Source organism: Buteo buteo, chromosome 4, assembly GCF_964188355.1.
Source record: "Buteo buteo chromosome 4, bButBut1.hap1.1, whole genome shotgun sequence".
Taxonomy (NCBI): domain Eukaryota; kingdom Metazoa; phylum Chordata; class Aves; order Accipitriformes; family Accipitridae; genus Buteo; species Buteo buteo.
Genome location: NC_134174.1, coordinates 32,510,899 through 32,531,991, shown reverse-complemented (window position 1 = coordinate 32,531,991; position 21,093 = coordinate 32,510,899). Strand labels below are relative to the sequence as shown.

The 21,093-nt window shown below is 39.3% G+C and overlaps 1 protein-coding gene across 1 annotated transcript in view; it reads right to left on the bottom strand.

Moving 5' to 3' along the window:
• The window catches only part of PCDH15 (protocadherin related 15), a 711,887-nt gene that overhangs the window by 111,276 nt on the left and 579,518 nt on the right, over positions 1 to 21,093 (bottom strand). Inside the window, exons 21-22 of the mRNA XM_075025448.1 lie at positions 15,784 to 16,089; positions 14,407 to 14,631 (exon numbers count right to left, since the gene is read on the bottom strand). Of these exons, the coding sequence (XP_074881549.1) occupies positions 14,407 to 14,631; positions 15,784 to 16,089 (531 nt within the window). The remainder of the gene's footprint in view (positions 1 to 14,406; positions 14,632 to 15,783; positions 16,090 to 21,093) is intronic.

The following is a 21,093-nucleotide window of genomic DNA, read 5'->3' as shown; positions in this document are numbered from 1 at the left end:
ACTATAAGACTCCATTCACAGCCATTCTACCTCAAAGAAAAGGCAAGGAGTTACTTTATTTGAAGCAGACACAAAGTAGCTATGAATACAGAAATCCTAGGCATGGAATATTAAAAATAATCTCCAGTATGATAGGAGCAATGTGATACAACACTACATGCATAGGTCTTACAACTGTGTAAATCAGTGCCTTTGGAACTGTTTTGGTTTGTAGACCCTGAAAGTTTTCCAGTGAGATACATAACCTTTTAAAAGGTGCACGCACACAGAGAAGACACCTTCTGGCCTCCTATACGAAGTCTCCATCTGGGGTAATGACCCAATACTATGCTTATGATAACTCATTTTTTTGCAGCTTTTGCTTCCCATGATCAGGATGCTTAGTATCACCTCCATGAAGCAGGTGAAGTTTCTGAAATAACCCAGCCTTTCATCTATATTTATTCATTTATTTTGAATACATCTCTCTCTGTGCGCCTGCAAATCCACAGCCCTATCTGGTCTTTTTCCTTTGGTATAGCAACAACAGATCACGTTCTGCCGTCTTCTCACTGCGGGGTGGGGAGAATCACCATGTGATGTTTTTGTTATCTTTTGAATACCTTTATGTGACCTTAGCAACTGAAAATCTGTGACTTAAGGTATTGGAAAGAATAATCCTGTTTAAAGATGACACACTACATCCTCTGCTATAGAAAATGACTAATTCATCCTACTTAACACACCTATTTTTCAAGATACATGGATCAGTACAAAATACACAGGAATACAAAGCAAAGCATAAAGTAGGACACAGAAAGCCTTCTACCTCTCTAACTTATCTTCCCTCTAAGACAAGCTTTATGCACAATTGTGCCTCATAAACCTTAGCCGAGCCATCCAAATAGGCGCCAAATGTTTCAGTCATAACTAGACTGAAACAGCTCCACGTGCTTTTCTTCCTGGGTCATCTCTTCCCAAACCCTAAAGCAGCTACTCTTTTTTTGTAGCGGAGTTCAAGCTTAAATGTTTCCACTTTTAACAAAATAAAAGTTCCCCATAAGAATCACCACAGGTCTTCTCATTATGCAGCTGCAATAAGTGCACTTCAGAGAGCAAGACCATCATTACAGACAGGTGATCAAGTCTCATGTACTCATCACAAATGTCTACAATGAATAACTGCTAGAAGCAGAACAGGGATTTTTGCAGGCAGAAGGTTTAACATGCAAAACATGCAGATGACATTGAAATGGGCTTTTTTTTGGTTGTAATGTTTTCTTTATTCTAGTAAAAGTCACAGTAGGAAGAAACTACTCTTCTGAGCAATTCCCGATAGAGTAAGTAGAGATTTTGTTAGAGACATGTTAGAGAAATTCAAATATTATCTTCTCCTTCACCTGGTATAATTTCTCTTTACATATTATGGGCATTTAAAGGTACCAAAAAGGTCAAAGAAAGAAACTATTGATTTTCTGGCAAAAAGCACCACCACCAAGGATGGAATACAGTCTAGATCTGATTTTGTTAGAACACAGAAAGAAAGCACACTGTATATTCTGTGGATAGCTCAAGAGGTCATGGGCATGATCTGCCCCATCCCACCCCCAAAACCTGTGCCCCTGTAGTCAAGGTCTCCTGCCCAGTTTTCTTCACTGAAGTGGACTTAACAGTGCGTAGTGCTCAGCATTCCGACAGATGAGTTTTCAGGTTTTCATCACAGAGGGACTTTGGGCAAAAACGTAACATTTAGAGAAAGTACTGGGCTTCCGTCATCACTGGAAACCAAAGACACAGACATGTTTTGCACAGCTAAATGACTGAGGATTACTCCATACCTGATGGCTTGTGGTTAAGACACCACTAAACCTGACTTTGCATAGAAATAGGTGCAGCATTATGAGTGCAAACCCTAACCAAAGGTTAGGAATAAGGTAGTAACTTCCCACAAAGTGGTAGTAAGAAGGAGTGTAAACACCTTTTAAATCTGGGGCATAATCCTACGCCTGCTCTTGTGGCCTAACTGCAGCATCTTACAACTGTTCACAGTTCCTTGCTTCAGTCACATAAATCCATGTTGCTATTAACTACCAGACACACACAAAAATATGTAAATGGAAAATAAAGGTAATGAATTCTCTATAGATCTCACTTGAAAATACTTGGGCTGTGTACTTTGACAGTAAAGCAATAGCAGCCACATATTTATATATAAATACAAAACAGTTTCTGTGTCACTGCTCATCTAGCTGCAGATTTACTATATTTTTATACACCTTTGTTTACAAACCAGAGACAAAGTCAAAGCATTAAAACCCCAAAGCTTTCTCCCTATCATAGATGCTTTTTTTGTTTGGTTTTGTTTCACATTGCTCAGACTGGGCAGCACATTAAAGCAGAACAGGACACATCCTTACATGCTTCCCTTGCACCAAGATTAAGCATCAAGCATAAAGAAAGCACAATATGGGAGAGATGCTCAAACACTGTTGTTCTTGAGAATCGACATTAGTACCTTCAAAAGCAAATGAAGACATATTAAAAGATTTCTTGATGCCAACTCATTTATTAACTCGGATGTCACCCTTCACATGTGAATGATCCCACTTCCTGACCAACTGCCTTATCCTCTGAACAAGACACATTTCATTCACAAGATTTAAAGGGTTGTTATTTACCAAAAGGTTTGTAGGAAACATATATTGACCTGTCTGCAAAGATTATGAAAATGCTGAACAAAAATGTTGGTGAACTAAGATAGTCATCTAGGAATGCCAATGAGGAGAAACAAAGCATGGGGGAGGAAAGGCATTAAGGAGCAAATCAATATGTAATTTAAAAATCATTAAGACAGTCACTAGCTGTAATGCACTAATACTAAACTAGGTGCACCTAGACAGGTGGTGACTGGCGACGTGGAAGGGCAATACACAACTAGAGCAGAAGAAAAATACCTGCAGTACAGCATTCCCGGCATAAAATTAACTTGTAAACTTAAATGGACTTCAGAGACATTAATATATTTTTGATTTATGGGGACACCAAGAGACCTTTAATGCTCGTACTCCACTAAGTTAAGAATATAAGCATTTCACATCAGGATGAAATAATCCCCTTTTCCTTCTCATTGACTAGCCTGGGAAACACACACACCAGATTCAAATGTCTGCCTTCTTCCTTGCACCATCACTGCCCTTTAACTTCACCTGAATTGCATACAGCTCAGGGTGTCCTGTGTGTGCAGCACAGCACGGACAGCACAGATCCACGTACGCCCAGGCAGTGAGCAGAGGCTACCCTAGCCCATCGACCATGGCAGCTCCTGGATCCTGGAGTCACCAGGATTTACGACAGTCTTTGTCACAAACTGGAGCAGTCCCGTGTTCCTCTCTGACTTCGCAGTGGATCCTGCAGATCCACCTCCCAAAGGATCGATATGTGTGTATAAAAAACAAATCCCACCCTTCAGAAACATAACCTGAGCAGCAAAGGCTGGGAAGGTCAACTGCACCAGGAGTTGCTATGGCAGTTCCAGGATACTTGGAGAATCCTGCCCGAAGGAAGAAGCCAGACAGACTGGGATTCCAGCTCCTTCCTGCTGGTTGCTGAGAGCAAGGCAGTTGTGATGAGCTCAGGATACAGCCCCTTCTCACTCTAGTGAACTACAGCTGCAGCTCATGACTGTTACCATGTTTCAATTAACAAAATGCAACATCACAATGAGTGACAGACTTGTCTGATTTCAGGATTACCATTAACCTAAAGACTTTCTAAAGAATAATAAAATTTTTTGAAAATGTGTTTTGGTAGAAATCTTGTTTTGTAAGAGAAAAATGAAGAGTAAGAACTTAAGTTAATTTTTCATCAGCTATCTCCACACAAACAGAAGCAACTCCAGATGACACTCCAATATATTTGATATATATGTAAATATGTATATCTACATAGATACACATATCTATATCTCAGGCATAATAATTTGTGCAAATGCCCTTTTATGCTACAAAGGGAACCCTGTTACTGTACTGAAAAAATTGCTGCCTTTAGCCTGCAGTGCACTAGAGGGCAGCCCTACCAAATGGGAGTGAAGCCTCTCCTCCCCCAACAACCACGAAAATCAACCTGTTTTACCCTCTCCCAATTTCCTTCTTATAAAAACAGGGTTATACTTTCTCACATCTAGTCATCTAGGTTTTGGAGGAGGGGGTGTTGCAGCTTATAAAATCAGTCTGATTTTTTAATTCCTGGATTTATTTTCAGATTGTGACCTAATTATAATCAAGTATTGATTATTTATTAAAATAGCTGTAATTGTGTAACAGCAAAATCTAATTATTAATCTGCTGAACAGTTCCAGAAGGAAAAATTCCTGTCAAAGAACACCAAAATCACAGATCCTGTTGATTTATCTAGACCACTAAGAGAATCACACTGTATAGATGATTTTTACCATTATCAACAGAGTACGTGCGTAGAGGTGCCTACCTGGGGAGCCTGCATTACAAATACAATTTTGCACACAGTTTCCCTTTTCTTTTGCCTCTCTCCTCAACTGCTAAGCAGAAAGCATCTTGCCATAAAGATTCTAAAAGTCTGAGGAAACATTTTACTCTCCTACTTCTGACCTGTTGAAAGAAATCACTCATTGAGTCTGTTAGCTTCTTAAATATTATGTTTCCTTCATTTGTAAATACTTACATAGTTTGTAAATACATCCATGTGCTTTTCCTACTACTTTAGGACCGCACTCTTTAATTACACCTGCTGATACCAAGGTTTCTAGTCAACTATATCTAAGTGGAAATCAACATTCCCTTGCTATAAAAAACAGCGTGACTGAACAGCATCTGAGCTAGTAAGTGCATATTAGGCATTTACAGCTCCTTTTGCAGTTTGCTGGCTTTTATCACAAGTGTAATAAATGGGAAAAAATGTAAAGTGATCCCTCCTTCTACTGATGTTAAATGTACATAACACAATCCCACAAAAAGAGAAAGTAAAAAGGTTTACTTCAAAGCATAGCATATGTCACACACTGAAATTTTCAAACCTTCCAAATCTTCTTCTACAACTACAGATATGTATCTGTAATTTTCTGCTGTCATTTTGTTTTGAGCATCTGCCACTTAAGTCTATGTGCACATTGCCAGAGCTAGTGACTTCCCATCTGAGCTGCCTCCAAGTGTTTAATAATCCCCTGCTGTTTGGGGACCTCCAAGGGCACATTTTACATTCCTCTACTATATCTGTGAAACTCTCTTCTACTGAAAGGAAAGGGGTATCACTGTACTTGAAAATCAGCATTCCTCTTCTGCATTCTTTAAACACAGAAAGATGTCACTCAACATCTTATTTTTAAAAAAATCCAAGGTATTTTATTACTAAAGGAGCAGAATGAAAAAACCCTAGAGGCCACAAGATATCATGGCCCTAAGGGCATCCTAGGCCCCCCAAAACCCTGCCTCTGGGCCCAGAACCCCATTTCAGCTCAGTTGGAGCCCTCAGTCCAGGTCCAGTGATGCCACAGGATACCAGTCTCCGATCCTGCTTCTGGTCCCATCCCCTTTTGCTCCTGGCTGGACTCCCTGGACAGACCCCAGGCCGGGTTCATGCCCTCACCATGTCTGGGGCTGTCAATGGAGCCTGTTGGTCTGCCTGCCCGGCTCTGTCCTCACAGGGACTGCACCCAGTCGGGGAGAGCCCTGCCCACACTGGGTCACCCTTGGCTTCCAGCTCATCCCTCTGTGTGGAGCAGCCTCACTCACACTGATATCTCACAAGAATTTTCAATTTCTTCTTCTGTTAACTACCAGTTCATGAAAAAAACAGGGAAGTGGGAAGTGAACCCTTTAGAACAAGCATGCAGCGACCCAAATACCTTTGACCTCTGCCACAAGGCTTTATCTTGCCCTTTAACAAAACATTTTTTTGGGCCCAAGTAAGTGTTTTCATTGAGCAAGTGTTTTAATTTTGATGCCACTATGCTTTGGAACGGATTCCCGAACGTCTGCTTAGCTTTAAAGGAAATGCCAAGTGCAGGTTGTCCCTCGGCAGAAACCTCTCCAGCATGGCACTCATTGACGTTTGCATAGGATGAGATTTTTGCTACCATCATCACATTTCAGCTACAGCGTCTATAAGCGCCATGCTTTCTTACCATCCGCTCCCATAGTCCATGCTAACTGACAACAGCCATCTAGTGCCCTCAACTCTTTCTGTAATTTCTCAATTTCTGCAAATCCTCATTTGATTGTATTTCTATTATTAAACTCAGTAAGTTTCCAAAGCCTTTCAATATGATGCTAATCAACCTTATTCAGAACAGTACAAATGTACAGTATTAATAATAAATATTAAAATGCAAATTTCATATGCTTTCATGTCATAGTGATCTTAAATTACATGATAGTCTAAAAATAAGCTTTAAAAAGCTCTTCTGAAACAAGGTCTCTGGGTTTGGAGTCACAGACTCAGCATTGAAACAACTGAAAATTTGAGCTGTGACTTCAGAAAACCATTCTCTCACAGGTGAATTTATTTGCCTGAAAGAAAACCAAAATGTTATTCAACTGTAATCCCTTTACTAGAAGATTTTCTTTTCCTCTTCCCTTAAATGTCTACCATATCATGTACACAGCTACAGCAAAATACAACCACAGATCTTTACTTTGAGCCAAGAGTTGATTGATACAAATATATATATTCATGCATGCGTGTAAACTATATCTATTCTTTCACTAAGCAAACACTCATGCAAGCTGAGAGGATTCAACATTATTTACCAGGCCTTAATAACCCCTAACAATCCCCTAAAGGACTACTGTAGGCAGTTAATATACTATCCAGAACTGGGACAACAACCAGGATCTTAAGATTTCAAGCGAGCTCTCATCCTTCAGCTAAAAGACTGGTATTATTAACTTAAATGAGCGATTCATTGTAATTTACCCAAATAATTCTGTGGAGAGGTTCAAAGCGACAGACTGTTACACACCCAGGTATATCTAGCCTTTCAAATTGATTGCAAAGGGATTAGGAATGAGCATCTCTACAATAGCTCAAAATCACTGAGATAAAATAATCCTTTTTAAGATATTTTCAATTTTGTTTCCTCTGTAATTTGTGCTTTCATTTCATCAGTCAGTTTCTGTAATTTATATGAAGAAGGCGAGCACAGGCCAATTTATATTTCCTAATGTATATGATAAAAATAATGGGAAAAAAAATCACTTATTCTTAGCTTTACAAATGCAATAACAAGTTAACTTTATTATCAATAATCACATATGTGATGGAAAACCTACTGTGATTATTTCCACTTCAAATTACATATGTAAAAAAAGTGTCTTCAAAGTTTTGACTCCTGAAGAATGCAGCTTTCGGGGGCGGGGGGAAGTAAACTCATTACATGGCATAATATAGAAATACCTAATTTCACCAGATACTGGAGTATCAAGAACTTGAAGTCCCTTCTCATTCTTTATGTAATTTGACCTCTTACAATACACACATACCACCCTTAAAGGTATTCTCCTTTAAGGTTCATGCATCTCACCAGTAGATTCATTCTCCAAGATAGACAAGAAAGTTTGCAAGCAAACCTTCCTTTGTGAGCCTACATTTTGATTTGCCAAGGTGGTGTTTCAATTTTACATTTACATTAAGTCCACTGAAGTAAGCCACTACTCGAAAACTACTCCTAGTTTTGCCACACGTATTTGAAATATCTTTTAGATTTATGTATCAACCAGTGACTATTTTAGAAGGACTGAGGTTAGAGAATCAAGCAATGTTGAGTAACTTTGAGCAGCAAGTTCAAAATTTCTGTGGTGATGCTGACAAGATATGACAAACTATATGAAGTGGCACTTTGAATTTTGTCTGTATTAGGGTGCAGTGCCTCTTCACACAGGGTTCTTTGAAGCTATACAAAATAGAGGCTTGTTAACACGGTATAACTGTCTCTTTCATATTTAGTGCTCAGCAAGCCCTAAAGTAGCTCATAATATAAATTAAGGGATAATATTCATAGTGGAATATACGAGGCAATAAATTACTAGCAGATGATTGAACAGACAAGTTGAGATTGAAAAAAACCCCAAAACCAAAAAACTGTTTACTGGCACCGAAGTCCAACACCATGCCCGTTATTCCATTAATGCCACTAGAAAAGAGATAAATAAGCAGTTACATTTTGGAGGCAATACAGCTCCTTTTTTTAACCTTCATTTAAGCTATGTGCTGCTGCTGTGCTGGACTGCTCTGTTATTCTTTAAATGGGAAATGGTTTTCATGACATGTTAGAAAGGAATGTACTTCATGGATGTAATTTTATTGAAAAAACGTAACTTAAATTTTATTTTAGAAATATTAGAAACTGATGATGTGTTCAACCTTAGCTGATTCACTAATGTCTTTTATCTTCTGTGTAACCATCACTACCTCTATAATTTCTGGCAGAAAATCTTCATTATTATTGTAATTAAATCTCACCATAACATGAAATCCCACCATAATGAAGCAATGATATATTACTGCTCATCAGCTCATTAGAAACAAGACTTGAGTGAATTTCTAGTAAATACCTGCAGGAAGAGAAAGCAGTGGCAGCTACACATATGCATGGCTATTTAAACATCTGGTAGAGCTGCGTTTTAACCAAAATGTCCTCCCCTCTCCCTAATGACAACCTGTGGATCCCTCTTCTCCCATTCTCTCCTAGTGATAATTTAAGCATTTTATAGAGACTAAAGCTACTCACTCCCCAGCACTCTGCAGCAGTACAGTAAACATGCTCTGTGAGAGGCGAGGGTCCTGCTGTAACATTTTATTCCAGCTGTCTCAAATGCTGAAATCCTGCATATGTTCTCCAACGCACCTTTATTTTCTTTGCTTCACTGTTGGCTCTGATTGTTTGGTTTGAGAGGGTGGATCACCCAGAAACATGCAGCTTCTTCTAACCCTCCCACCCTAGAAAAGCAAACTAATTGTATTTCTCCTTGTTCTGATTCAAGGTGTAGGTTGTCAAAGAAACAAAGGAAGCTTTCTTGTGTAAGCAGGTTGGAGCTCTGTACTGCTACGGCATCATTACGACTAAGATCATGCTGTTTGCTTCCAACTTGAATACGAAGGACCGCAAGAATGGTCATGTTGATGAAGGACAATTCAGAGCAATCATGCCAGAGATAGAGATTTAGCTGTTACATATTTCTGCATGGTTGGCTTGTTTCTTTTATGCAAAGTTCCCAAGGAAGGGAAGACTTAGCATACTGATTATGAAAGATTCAAATTCATCCCCACAATAAGTACTGATCAATGCATATAATGCATGATCTAAAGCATATGATGACTTCTAACTTCTCAATGGCATACTTCTCTTGAAAAACTAGTTTGACAGTTGCAGTTTGTGTGCTCTCTGATGATAGCAATATGTTTATTGATGTTCATAGGTATAGTCAGTTTACTAAAACTGGACATTCATTGTATAATGTTTATAACAGTCCACAGAGATTAAGGCACAGTAGGAATTATATGAAATATTTGGTTGGCAGTCTTGTAATATGGCAATGATAGAAACATATGGGTCTGTTTTCATTTATTCTTTTTGCTTTATCACTGAATCATCAGCCAGAGATAATGGCTTCATTACACTACACACTCTACTTGCAAAACTAAAAAGAAAACCAATCCCAGAACACAGAAGGAGGAGAAAAAGCAATTATAACAAACAAGAAAGAGACATAAAGTAATACAAAAATAATGCTGGTAATAATAATAAGAGGAGGACACAGCATAAAATATGAAAGTACCTTAGAGGCCCCATGATACAGAAATTCTTATAATATGTATTTAGGAACACATTACTCATTTAACAGCAATATAAGCTGGAAAAAGGTTAAGTCCTGTTTCTGTTAAGAAGCTCTATTACCATAGTAATTGTTTCCAAATGCTAAATCCTAATAATAAGCACACCATTTGAACAGTAATGATTTCGCTTCTTCCAATACTGGGAAACATTTATACCGTGAGGGGATGCTTGTGCATACTGCAACATGCACCATAGGCACTCTTAGCAAACAATTCAGTCCTCTCAGACACTGAGCGAATACAAATCTCTGTCGTTCTTGTGGTGCGAGAAATTATGCCTCGACAGTGGCAAACCACTTGAAAATAGCACACAAATTGCTTCTTGGAGTTGCTAATGTTTCCATCCCTTAAACTACGTTTTCAACACTGATAAAATTTGCTATATCTAACCTGTGTAATTACATATACATATTTATATATATAAAAACCCAGATAAAATAGAAAGTTTTGTGTTCTTGATTACAGATCAGATTACAATCATCAGTTAGTTATTCTGGATGAACACTTGTGCAATATCCCATGCCATCCCAAGAAAAGATGAATCATTACTACTTTCAGGTTAAGGTGAAAAGTTATGAAAGCAGCAAGAGGAATCTAAGAACTGGGGAAAAAAGAAAAATCTCAGTCTGTTTAAGGTGGTTTGCATCTTTCTGGCAAGAAGAAATCAATGCCACTTATACTATTCCTCCTCAGTAATACTAGAAAGGATGCAACAATTCATTAATTTACCTTTGCCCTTCTTCGACAAAAGAGTCATAAGACATCCATACAATGTGAAGGGCCATTTGGCTGCAGCAGAGGCCAATAATGTATTACAATACTGACACACAGGTAACAGATTAAGTTATTTTTTCTGCAGTGTGAGTATTCTGCTATGCAATCTGTGTTTTGATCAAGTTCAGGGAAGGTTAATACAAACTATTTGTAACTTGTCATGCCAAAGGCTGAAAGAGAGAGTCTAAAAGAAAGTCACTGTGTGTATCTACCCTCTCGCAAGCCACAAAGATCAGTGTGATTATGGGTATGCTGCACTGCTGCTCATTCAGTTTTGTATCACATAAATGATGTATGAAACCATCAGATGTTGTCCATAGTTGGTTAACAGAATCCTACTACACAGTAAAAATTATAACACTTTCGGTTTAGAGCTGGACTATGAAAAAAGACAAATGTTAACAGAGCAGCACAAGCCCAAAAGGACTCGGAGACCTTTGTATACAAATAATGCTCTGAGGATTACAAGGACTGAATTCCTAACGGCTACATGAATTCCCTGCTTGGACCCACTATTGTCTAAATGCCTGCTTCTGGTTTTCTCTAGTTCAATTTTGCGTTATTAGAGACTGCAATCGGCACAACTGTTATGTTAGGGCCTACAGTGTATCTGGCACTTGGTTTATTTCCTATTTGGGGGTCACAAACACTGTATTAAAATAATTATTCTAAAATCATCTTCTAAATAAAGTAAAAGCACATTTACTACTAAGAAGAATCAGACATATCCAGTTCGTGGTCCCAGAGCAGGAGCAAAAGACAGGCTGAATGGGAACAACTCCTCCAGAGCCATGGAAGAGGGATGTTCATCCCCACGCATAAGCACCCTGTCCCTGAACACAGGTTCTGATTTGGCAGATGGTCTGGCAGAAATTGTGAGTTTTAGAACCCCTTCAATTCCCTGTGCAGACATCTTAATTGGTCAACAAAAAATTATAAATTACTCCAATTAAACAGTGAACATGTTCATCAAGAGCTATCTGTTTAGCTATGCCCTAAAGCAGCAGTTCAGTCTGTGGTTAAGATTGCAGAGGAATAAAAGCCTGGATTGCAATCAGGCAATACACTGTGCACGAGGCTCTAGACCACTCCATAAGGCATGTCATTTATGCCATCATACATTCAAGACCTAAGGCCTGATTCGGTGCCCTGTAAACATCCTCACTGAGCTGCTGGACAGAAATCAGCTCCCTCTGTCAGCTTACCAGGATGAGCTGATGTCAGCCCTGTACAAGGCATACACCGCCTCTGTCCTCAAGGGACTTTTAGTGCTTTGCCCTCTCTGTGCTGATCAGAACCTTTCACCCCCAGAAATGGCATGTCAGCTCTCCCCCTTCAGAACAAGGGGGAATACGAGTCTTTTCCATTAAGAACAAAGCCAAACTGCATTGCAATGCACTTCGTTACTTCTGTATTTCTTTCTACACCAGAGGCCTGCTCTTCTCCTTGTTCTCAGTTGGCTTCCAAGACTCTGCACCCCTCTCCTGCTGCTCTCTCTCTTGAATCAACCATTCAAGGTGTCCTCTTGTGGATACTTCTCATTTCAGACAGGGGGAGCACAAGGCTCTGATTTCAATCTCCATCTCCGCCCCCCCACCCCGCCAGAAATTTTGTATCTAGGAAGTTCATATATAAGCTCAAATGAAACCATTCTTTCTATTTTAGACATCTCTTGGGACCAAGGTTCTAGATTTCTACCATCTGACATTAATGACATCTGCCCAACAAAATGAGGTATTAAAAATGTTTTTTCTACAAGCCCTCTGCCGTTCTCTCAACTGCCACTTAAAATACTACTATCTCCCTGTCATTCAAGGCTGGAACCTAAGCATCATCTTAATCTTAACAATACATATAATATTTAATTATGTCCACTGATCTGTTGTAAAAGTCAGCCTGTGACCGAGTATGACAATACTCACTTAACCATTTCTTTGATTTATTTTCTTTCTCATTTAAAATATAAGCTGCTTGACCTCACTTTGAAGCCCTGTTCTGTCCCCAGCCTGACACATTTTACTGCAGAAATTGCTACTCCTGGCTCCAGCCCAGTATTCTAGCCTCTCACATACTGCCTTTTCAAACAAGTATCATCATGCTCCCCTCTCATTGCTCATGTGTGGGAAGAGTTTCCAAGAAAACAAGAAAGCTATTTTTTGATCCTACTAATCCCCTTCTTAAGTTCCCTGTTCCCACACCACCTCCTTTGACAGTGCACAAGCTGCTGTTACTTTAAGGCCATCAAGTTGAACTACATTGCTCCCCAGTACTCTGTCATTAATTAATACAATACAAACGCACAATCATACAGCTGGGTCAGTCCTATGATGCAGGCTACAGCTTTTCTCTGAATACATTCCTATTTGAAAACAAGTACCTTTAAAAAAGCCAACAAAAACACCCAAACATGTAATTCTTTCCAAAATTCACTGTGCTGGAAAAAAGTTTTGTTTAGGAAAAAAAAAACAGGTTTGAGCAACTTCCCCCTCAAAGTATAACAGAAAAGGCTCAGGGAATGATGTCAAAAGCTATGTTTGTTTTTTTTTTTATTGATGTGGAAACTGCCAGGGAAGAGCAGTGAAGCTCTGTTAGGAACTATAGGAAACAGACTATTAAGAAGCAGGTGACCTGCATCTCAGTCTGAAAAATCTTGCAGAGAGCGAGCGGTATTGTAGAAGCCTTCTTACATTGTCATCAAAGCTAATAATCGGAGACATTTACTGTCCCCAAAATAATTCTGGGCTCAGTAGAGACTGACAAACAGAATTACTCAAAATCATGTGGCAATTCATAGCATCTGCAGATACACAGTAAGCTGAACCTGAGACTGATTCATATATGCTAAATACTTTCCGCAGACTTACATTTAAACTGAAGTTGTCAGATACGAAGTTCACATTTGTGAGCTATGCTTTTGTTCCTGCTACAATTTTTGCTTCTTAGCTAAAATACAAGCAATTAAACTCTCTTCTCTCCCACAGCTCACAGTTCTTCACTGACAAAGTCAACAAAAAAGAAGCAACTGGGCAAAAGGACTCAATTGACTGGCTCCAGAACTGCACCTTTGTAAATGCAAGGAGGCTGATTTAGAGCATCTCAAATATCCTCTCCTCTTGGACATGAGTACATCAACCAAATTAAGATGGGTAAGTGCTAATGTTTCAGCTACAGACGCTTTTCATTTGTGGATTGTTACCAAACAGAATACCATTATGCCCCTATTACTGGTGAGATAACTGAAACCTAGAGATGCTGTAACTCACTGCATAAAAACGATACATAGCGTAAGACCACTAAATAAGCCTGTTCCTTTGCAGCTCTGTATTTTCAAGCAGCAGAATCTGAAATACTGGATGTGGTGTGCCACATCAGCACTCAATACACCCGAATGGTTCATAAAATTACAATTTATGAGAGCTTTAACTGAAACGTGATGGTGTCATTCTTGCAAACAATTCCATTAGGTACTTATTTCAACTTTTCAGGGATTCTAAAGGACTAAAACATTTGTATATGTCTCAGGTATTCTTATACTTCATAAATCTATGATCCAAGATTTAACTACGTAATTGCATATAGCAAAGTAATTATAGCTGTTATAAACTGTATGTTTAACTGAACAAGTTGCTGTCAGAAAAAGGCAGTAGCTTCATAAACTGAAAAAGCAGGAAAGCAGACATACTGCTACCGTGCTTTGGTGTTTCATCAGGCCACCTGTAATTGTTAATGAAGTATTTTGTAACAAATAGGAGAGGATGTTATCAACTGACAAGTTATTCCTCTTACCTTTACCCTTACTGTGACAGTAGCAAGACCAGGAGGCATAGTGCCCTTGCTGTCGAAGGCTTCCACGAGGAAGGTGAAGGTTGCTTCTGTGTCAGAGAATGATTCATAATCCAAGGACTTCAAAAGCGATAACTCGCCTGTATACTTGTTCAGTGCAAAATACTGTAGTGCTTCCTGGGTCCGTATTCGATAGTTAACATCAGAACCAAGATCAACATCCTTCGCCTAGACCATGCCATACAGGGAAAAAAAAAATTACTTAAAACCAAACATAATCCATTTTCACAAAAAATCCCTACTAGATTTAAAGAACATAAAAAAAGTAAACTACTGCAAATAACTTTAGTTTTGTTATTCTGATAGTATTGGATGTACTTAATACTACTACACAAACATGAGGAAGAAAAACCCACTTAAGGTTTTAAAATCCAGAGAAACCTGCCACATGAAATGAGTACAAAATAGTGGCTATTCTTCACTGGAAGATCAGTCTGTTCTTGTTCTCTTCCCCGGGCACCTGCTATCGGCCACTGCCAGCTATAGGATGCTGGGCTAAGCAGATGTTTGATCTCACCCCCACCCGTATGGCAGCATGAATGTTTTTATTTCATACCAGTATTCAGACAATCCTTAGGATAAAGAGTATTATGCGATTCCTTTAGCTGTAATTTGACATAAGATTTATCTGCAGTCAGGTTCAGAGAAAACCATTCTTGTTGAAATTGTCTCAGGACAGATTCTTCTCATTAGAGGATGCTGACCAAAACATCAGGAGGATATATAGACTGCTTACGGGAAGTGAATCTCAGCTGTCTTTAGAGATCTAGCTCATCCTTGAACAATTAACTCTCACTTGTCTGAGTATCTTTTATAGTCAGTGAAGAGAAGACACTTTACTCCAGCTATCTCAGATGATGATCTTGGTATTGGATTAATTGCTTCTGGAAGCAACTATTTATCTCCATTAACTATAACATGAGGTTAGACATCTAGGTTTGACTTAAATGTCTAAATCAGTTGAGATAAAGCTCTCTTCCTACTAATGTAAACAGGTAGAAGCAGTATGATGAGCTTTCAAAAACAAATCAAAAGCACTTTAAATGTGTAAAACAATATTCCAAGAAATGAAAATAGGAGTGCAGGTTTTGTTGTTTGTTTGTTTTTTAATAATTCCTCCCATTTCCAAATGAACCTCAGCTTCAGAGTATTTTTATGTACCTGTCTAAAGGTCATGCATTTTTCAGTCTAAGTGTCACAACTTCCCCCACTCCAGTTTGCAATGTTTTACTGCAGTCTCACCGACAAGTTAAATAAGAACATGCTTAGTATTGCAGAACATTTACAAAACATCTCCTTCATTCTATAATGCTTTTTTACCTCTATCTGCAGGAAGACAGTGCCTGGTGGTAGATTTTCTGGCACACAGACAGTGTAGGAAGCATTAGTAAAAACAGGGCTGTTGTCATCGATGTCCAGCACCTTGATCGCTAAAGTCAGTGTTGAATGGCGCGGGTCCATAGCTCCGTCTGTTGCTTCAACGATAAGTTCATAATAGTCCCTTACTTCTCTGTTCAGTTTAACTGCTGTATAAATGCTACCGTTTGATGTGATTCGGAAAAGATTGTTGAAGTTTGCCAAACTGTAATGAACTTGACCATTAACACCAGCATCTGGGTCTGTAGCCTAAAGAAACAGAAAAAAAAAAATGCTGTTTTAACGCACATTTTAAATACAAGGGACATACCTACATGGGAGTAACAAGGTAAGCTAGGGTAATACTCTACAGAGTACTAATGTTTGTGAGGCTATTGAGCATTTCTTGCTTATAGCAGCTTGCCTCCCTCCAAAGTTTTGCTGAAGATAAAATATCCCACAGAAACGAATCTCTTAATTTGCAGTGATGGAAGGTAGATTTACTAGATCCCAACCGGACTTCAGTAGAAAATACACATTTAGTTGCTCAGCATTGGACAACTATGCATATAAGCAGAAGACAAACCAGATGCTTTTAAAGTCAAGCCCTCAGATACTTCTAATGCTGAAGTATCTTCAGCACTAGGTGGCATCTGAGGGGAATTTTTATTTTACATTGTTTGATGTAGGTGTTTCATGGCTGCTCAAATCATTATGGAGCACATGCTTAGATGAAAGATGGATGCAATCAGCAGATAGCTGGAATGGACACATTAGTTAGAAATTTTCATTTCACTTAACGTTTTTGTCACATTTAATGATATTTTAATTGTTGCTCTCTGAAGAACTACTTAACTTTCTACAGTTTGTTTATCATGTCCTTCAAAACCAAACATTATGACATCTCATCCTTATTCTTCTACACTCAGAAGAGGCAGATAATTGCAATGGAACACTGTTTAGATTTTGTTCAGTTGATATCTTTGTTCTCACATACTGCACTAAGTCTCAAATTTCATTATCAGCCAAATAATTCTTGCTATTACATAACTGCCCTTATAGGGATGGACAAAATTCATACGTTTTCCCTAGAGCTACCAGGCCATCAACATAGTCTGAATGTTGACCTGTTTCCTCCTCTTAATTAAATTATGGAATGATGAATAATGTTATGTAAATTAAACAAAGGGCATTCTGTGAGCAAGGTGTTTTCATTTATTTGACTTTATAAATGAGACTACAGACATCTGGGAAGATCATAAGAGATTTTCATGTTTTGTTATCAGAACAATTGTCAAGAAGTTTCCATGAACATTTAATTCCACTGAAGGTATTCATTGTAAGACTTTGTAATGAAACCATTTATCTTCCTAGAAATCAATTAAAAGTTAATTAAAATTGCTAATAAGAAAAATTTCACTGTGCTTTCCCCCTGCACTACATCAATGCACTAAGCAGGAATGGCTACAAGTTCATAATGACCAGTCTACAGATAACACATCCTTTTAATCGACATCTTTCAACATATGGTTGATTTTCTTAGTTTAAAATCAATTCTCTCTCTTCCACAGAAATAACTGGTTTGGGGCAGAAAGACGTCCTAGATTACATACTGGAAAACCACCAGAAAACTAGTCAAGGAGAAAAGCTCGAAGTATACAGTAACTGACACTTAGCCCCACTGAAAGCAAAGCTAAGCAAAGCATAGGAAATGCAGAGTAAGTTGAAGAGCTTGTGGATAAGACACTAACAGCACTGTTCACTTTCTTAAGACTTAATCTCCAACACATACATAAGGTCAGTCCTCATACTTAGCCTCTAATTTAAACCAAAGCTATATTATAGCAATTAAATTGATACTAAACAGCTGGAGTTAAAAAAAAACAAATAAAACCCCACAAAAATCTCCAAAAGTAATCTGAAATACTACTACCATTGTAAACTATGAAAATAAACCAGGTAACATTTTTATTTAAGATCAATTTAGAAGTATGTTTTTGCATAGACAAACATTTTTTAGGAAAGTAAACTAAAATTACTTTCAAATATATGGCAGGCTTTGCCATTTGGTTCCTATGACTATGTATGTCGTAAACTCATTTGTGTACATCCTTGGGCATAAACATCTTTTCCACATTCTGCGGGACTGATTTGTTTCCACGCAGAGTAGCAGGCAAATCATTGTTATTAAATCCAATTAAACTAATTGTTATAGTACCACCATAACACCAGTGAGAAGTTACCCAAAGACACATGAAGACAACATTAGGTCTGTGCATTTTTACATATCTCAGTCCTGTGCTTCCACAGCATGGGGCAAATTCAAATTTCAGAAGGATGCTCTGACTGAACCCTCAAACGGAAGTTGGTTGCACTTCATCCACTAAAATTTCTACCATATGGATTCTCTGATTATCTATTAGATGAAAAAAAAAAAATCAGCTTTTCTCCAAGCTTCCTGCTCTATCTGTGTCATTACACCAGAGACAACTAATGTTTATTTACAAAGCCACCATCCCATTGCTCGGGCAGCGCTTCATGTTACTCACCTTTGATGAACACCATGCAAGAAGCACAGCCACTGAGGAGAAGGGCAAAGCTGAGGAGTTACAACAAGTTGTACAAGTACTGTCCAACCTACTTACAGGCGGCTTTGTGACTCCGAGAGACTTGGAAAAGCCAGAATGTCCTATGTGGTGGCTGCCAAGCCCATGTCAGGGGCTGCCTTCTCCTGCCCAGACTCCCCTATCGCACAGCAGAGAACGATGTAGCAAATATGTTATATCCCATAACAGCCTTTCCCTATCCCCACACCTTTTCCTGGCCCACTGTGGTCTCCCCTCAGGCTGCCAGGGAGTCTGCTCTGGCACCTCAAGCTCCTCTTCCTCCTCAGTGCTTGCAGGGCTGTTCCTCACTCCTTAGTGCTGTGAGTTTTGCCCTTTCTTAATTCTGTTTCCCAGAGACACCACTGGAGTTGCTGATGGGCTGAGCTGTGTGCCCTGTGGGGCCACTGGAGCCAGCTGGAACCATTTGGAACCAGCTGTGTCTGACCTCTCCCCACAGAGACCCCTCAGCTTCACTGCCAGCCCTGGGCACGGGCACCCTGTACACATGTATATGTGTTTAAAATTGAAGTGCGTGTTTTAAAGAATCAAAACAGATTTTATTGGGAAAAATGCTTTAAGAAAATGCTATTATTTTACCAAATTAGATCGCTTTTACAGTTTAAGATCTCCATTAATTAACATTTTATCACTATAAGCCTGAAAAGAGATAATGTACTCTTTATGAATATGAAAGAAAAAGAGTTTAATCCATTTTCTAAAAGAATCCTATCTCAAGGGTATACAAAATTAACTCTTTCCACATGCAAATCATTTCACAGAGCCTCTCGGAGCCTGTGGGCAGCAGCTCCATGAAGAAGTCCTTGAAGGACTCGCTGGTGGCACAGTTACTGGCTGTTCCTGTTTGCAGCTATTGCATTGTATCAAAATGGATGACTTCAAGTCATTCCAATTTCATCCCCACGCTCTGTCACCGACAGGTACAAGCTGGCATACATGTATTACAAGCCTTGACTGGAAGGTAAGGGAGAAGGAGGTCTGCACAATGAGGAGCCAGGCTTTCAGAAAGTCCTGCTTCCAAAATCAGCCCTGCTTGTACTTATCACTACCCTTAAAACAGAAACCAGCAACATCCCAATAAATTTAATACAATTTGCTCATTACTAATGCTGAGCTGAATTACCTGGGTATACAGTTACCAGAGGTGGAGAGAAGCAAGAAAACATTTCATTTCTGTATTGCCTGAGTCCCAGGGAAAGCCCCAAATACAAAGCCAAGGCGACTATGGCAGGACTAAAAAGAGGCGAGAGCACATTCCTACACCCAGTGCGTCATGCAAGGCTTTCAACCACAACTCATCCTCACCAATTTGCACATAAAAAGTATGGTAAGAGTCTTGAAGCTTTAGTCAGTAAAGGGCCACCAGATGACAGCAGATCTTAAAAGGAGCTACAGATCTATTTACAGACAGAAATCTCTTCACGGCCTTTCAGATATTGCTCATAGAAGAAATGTGGGCTTTGGAGAGGCAGCACAAACAGCAGGCACGATTGCTGTAGGCAACACAGCTCTCAAAGGCCACAGAGACAGACACCATAGAAATTGAGGAAAAAAAAAACCCCAACGAACAAGAACAGGGAACCAGCAAAAAGAGGGAAATTTCAAAAGTAATGGAAAAGATCCCCAAACAGAATAATAGTGTCATTGCATCTCAAACACTGGAGGTGGTGAGAATTTTATCCGGCACCAATGGCTGAGAGGATCCAAGAGACGGAGCTGTACACACTGCTCCTGTCATCTCTACCACACGATAATACATGGAGGGGAAGACTTACATATGACCACCCTTTGGATATAAGTAAGGATGAAAAAATATCCAACCACAAGAGCCACATGGAGGTACACCACCTGCATAACCAGATGAGCACTGAAAGGAGGAGAGGTGAGCAGTGTAGGGTGTACATGTCCTCTCACTGCAGCCCTTTGTTTTGTTCCCTGGAGGTTATCTGCTCCCCAACTAATCTCTGAGCCATACACCCTCAGCCAGGCAGTCAACCCACGGCAATCCTGGACCAGAGCAAGCCTCAGGCTTGTTTCTGTTCAGACCAAGTTTGGTGGTCCTGGGATTGTGACATTCCAGGCTCCGCCTGAGCTTCTACACAGAGACAGTGCAGGTATGAATCCAAGCTTCATGGGTAAAACTGGCCACGTCAGCCGTTCCAGAAATAGACACAGACTACCTCTTTAAAGGACTAAGCTCCTCAAGCCGAGCCAAAGCACACTGTAAATTGAGATCAAGAACCTCTCCCTGATGTTCTGACTCTGCCATCTCCTCCTGACTTTTCTAGTCAGTGCTTTCTCCAATTGCTCCCCAAAATCTGTCTGCTAGGAGGTATGAAAGGATGTCAGTTCTGGGGTCTCTCCAGCAACTAGCTCCCTTATCTGTTTTCAGCTATAACAATAAAATACAAATCACAGATATTATTTTTTTCTGGGGTACACCAACATTCTTAATAATTTCTTCTACTAAGTAGGGTCCTTTAGGAGTAAAAAAGATCAAGCCAAACATTGAGCACAAAACTGGCCAGACTTCTTTCTGTTTCTCATAGTGCAGTCTCGGTCTCACCCTAGCTTCAAATCCCTACACGTTTCATCTTGCATGTTTGTGTGGTATATGTGCAGAATGCATTTTTCCCCCCTACAATAAGCC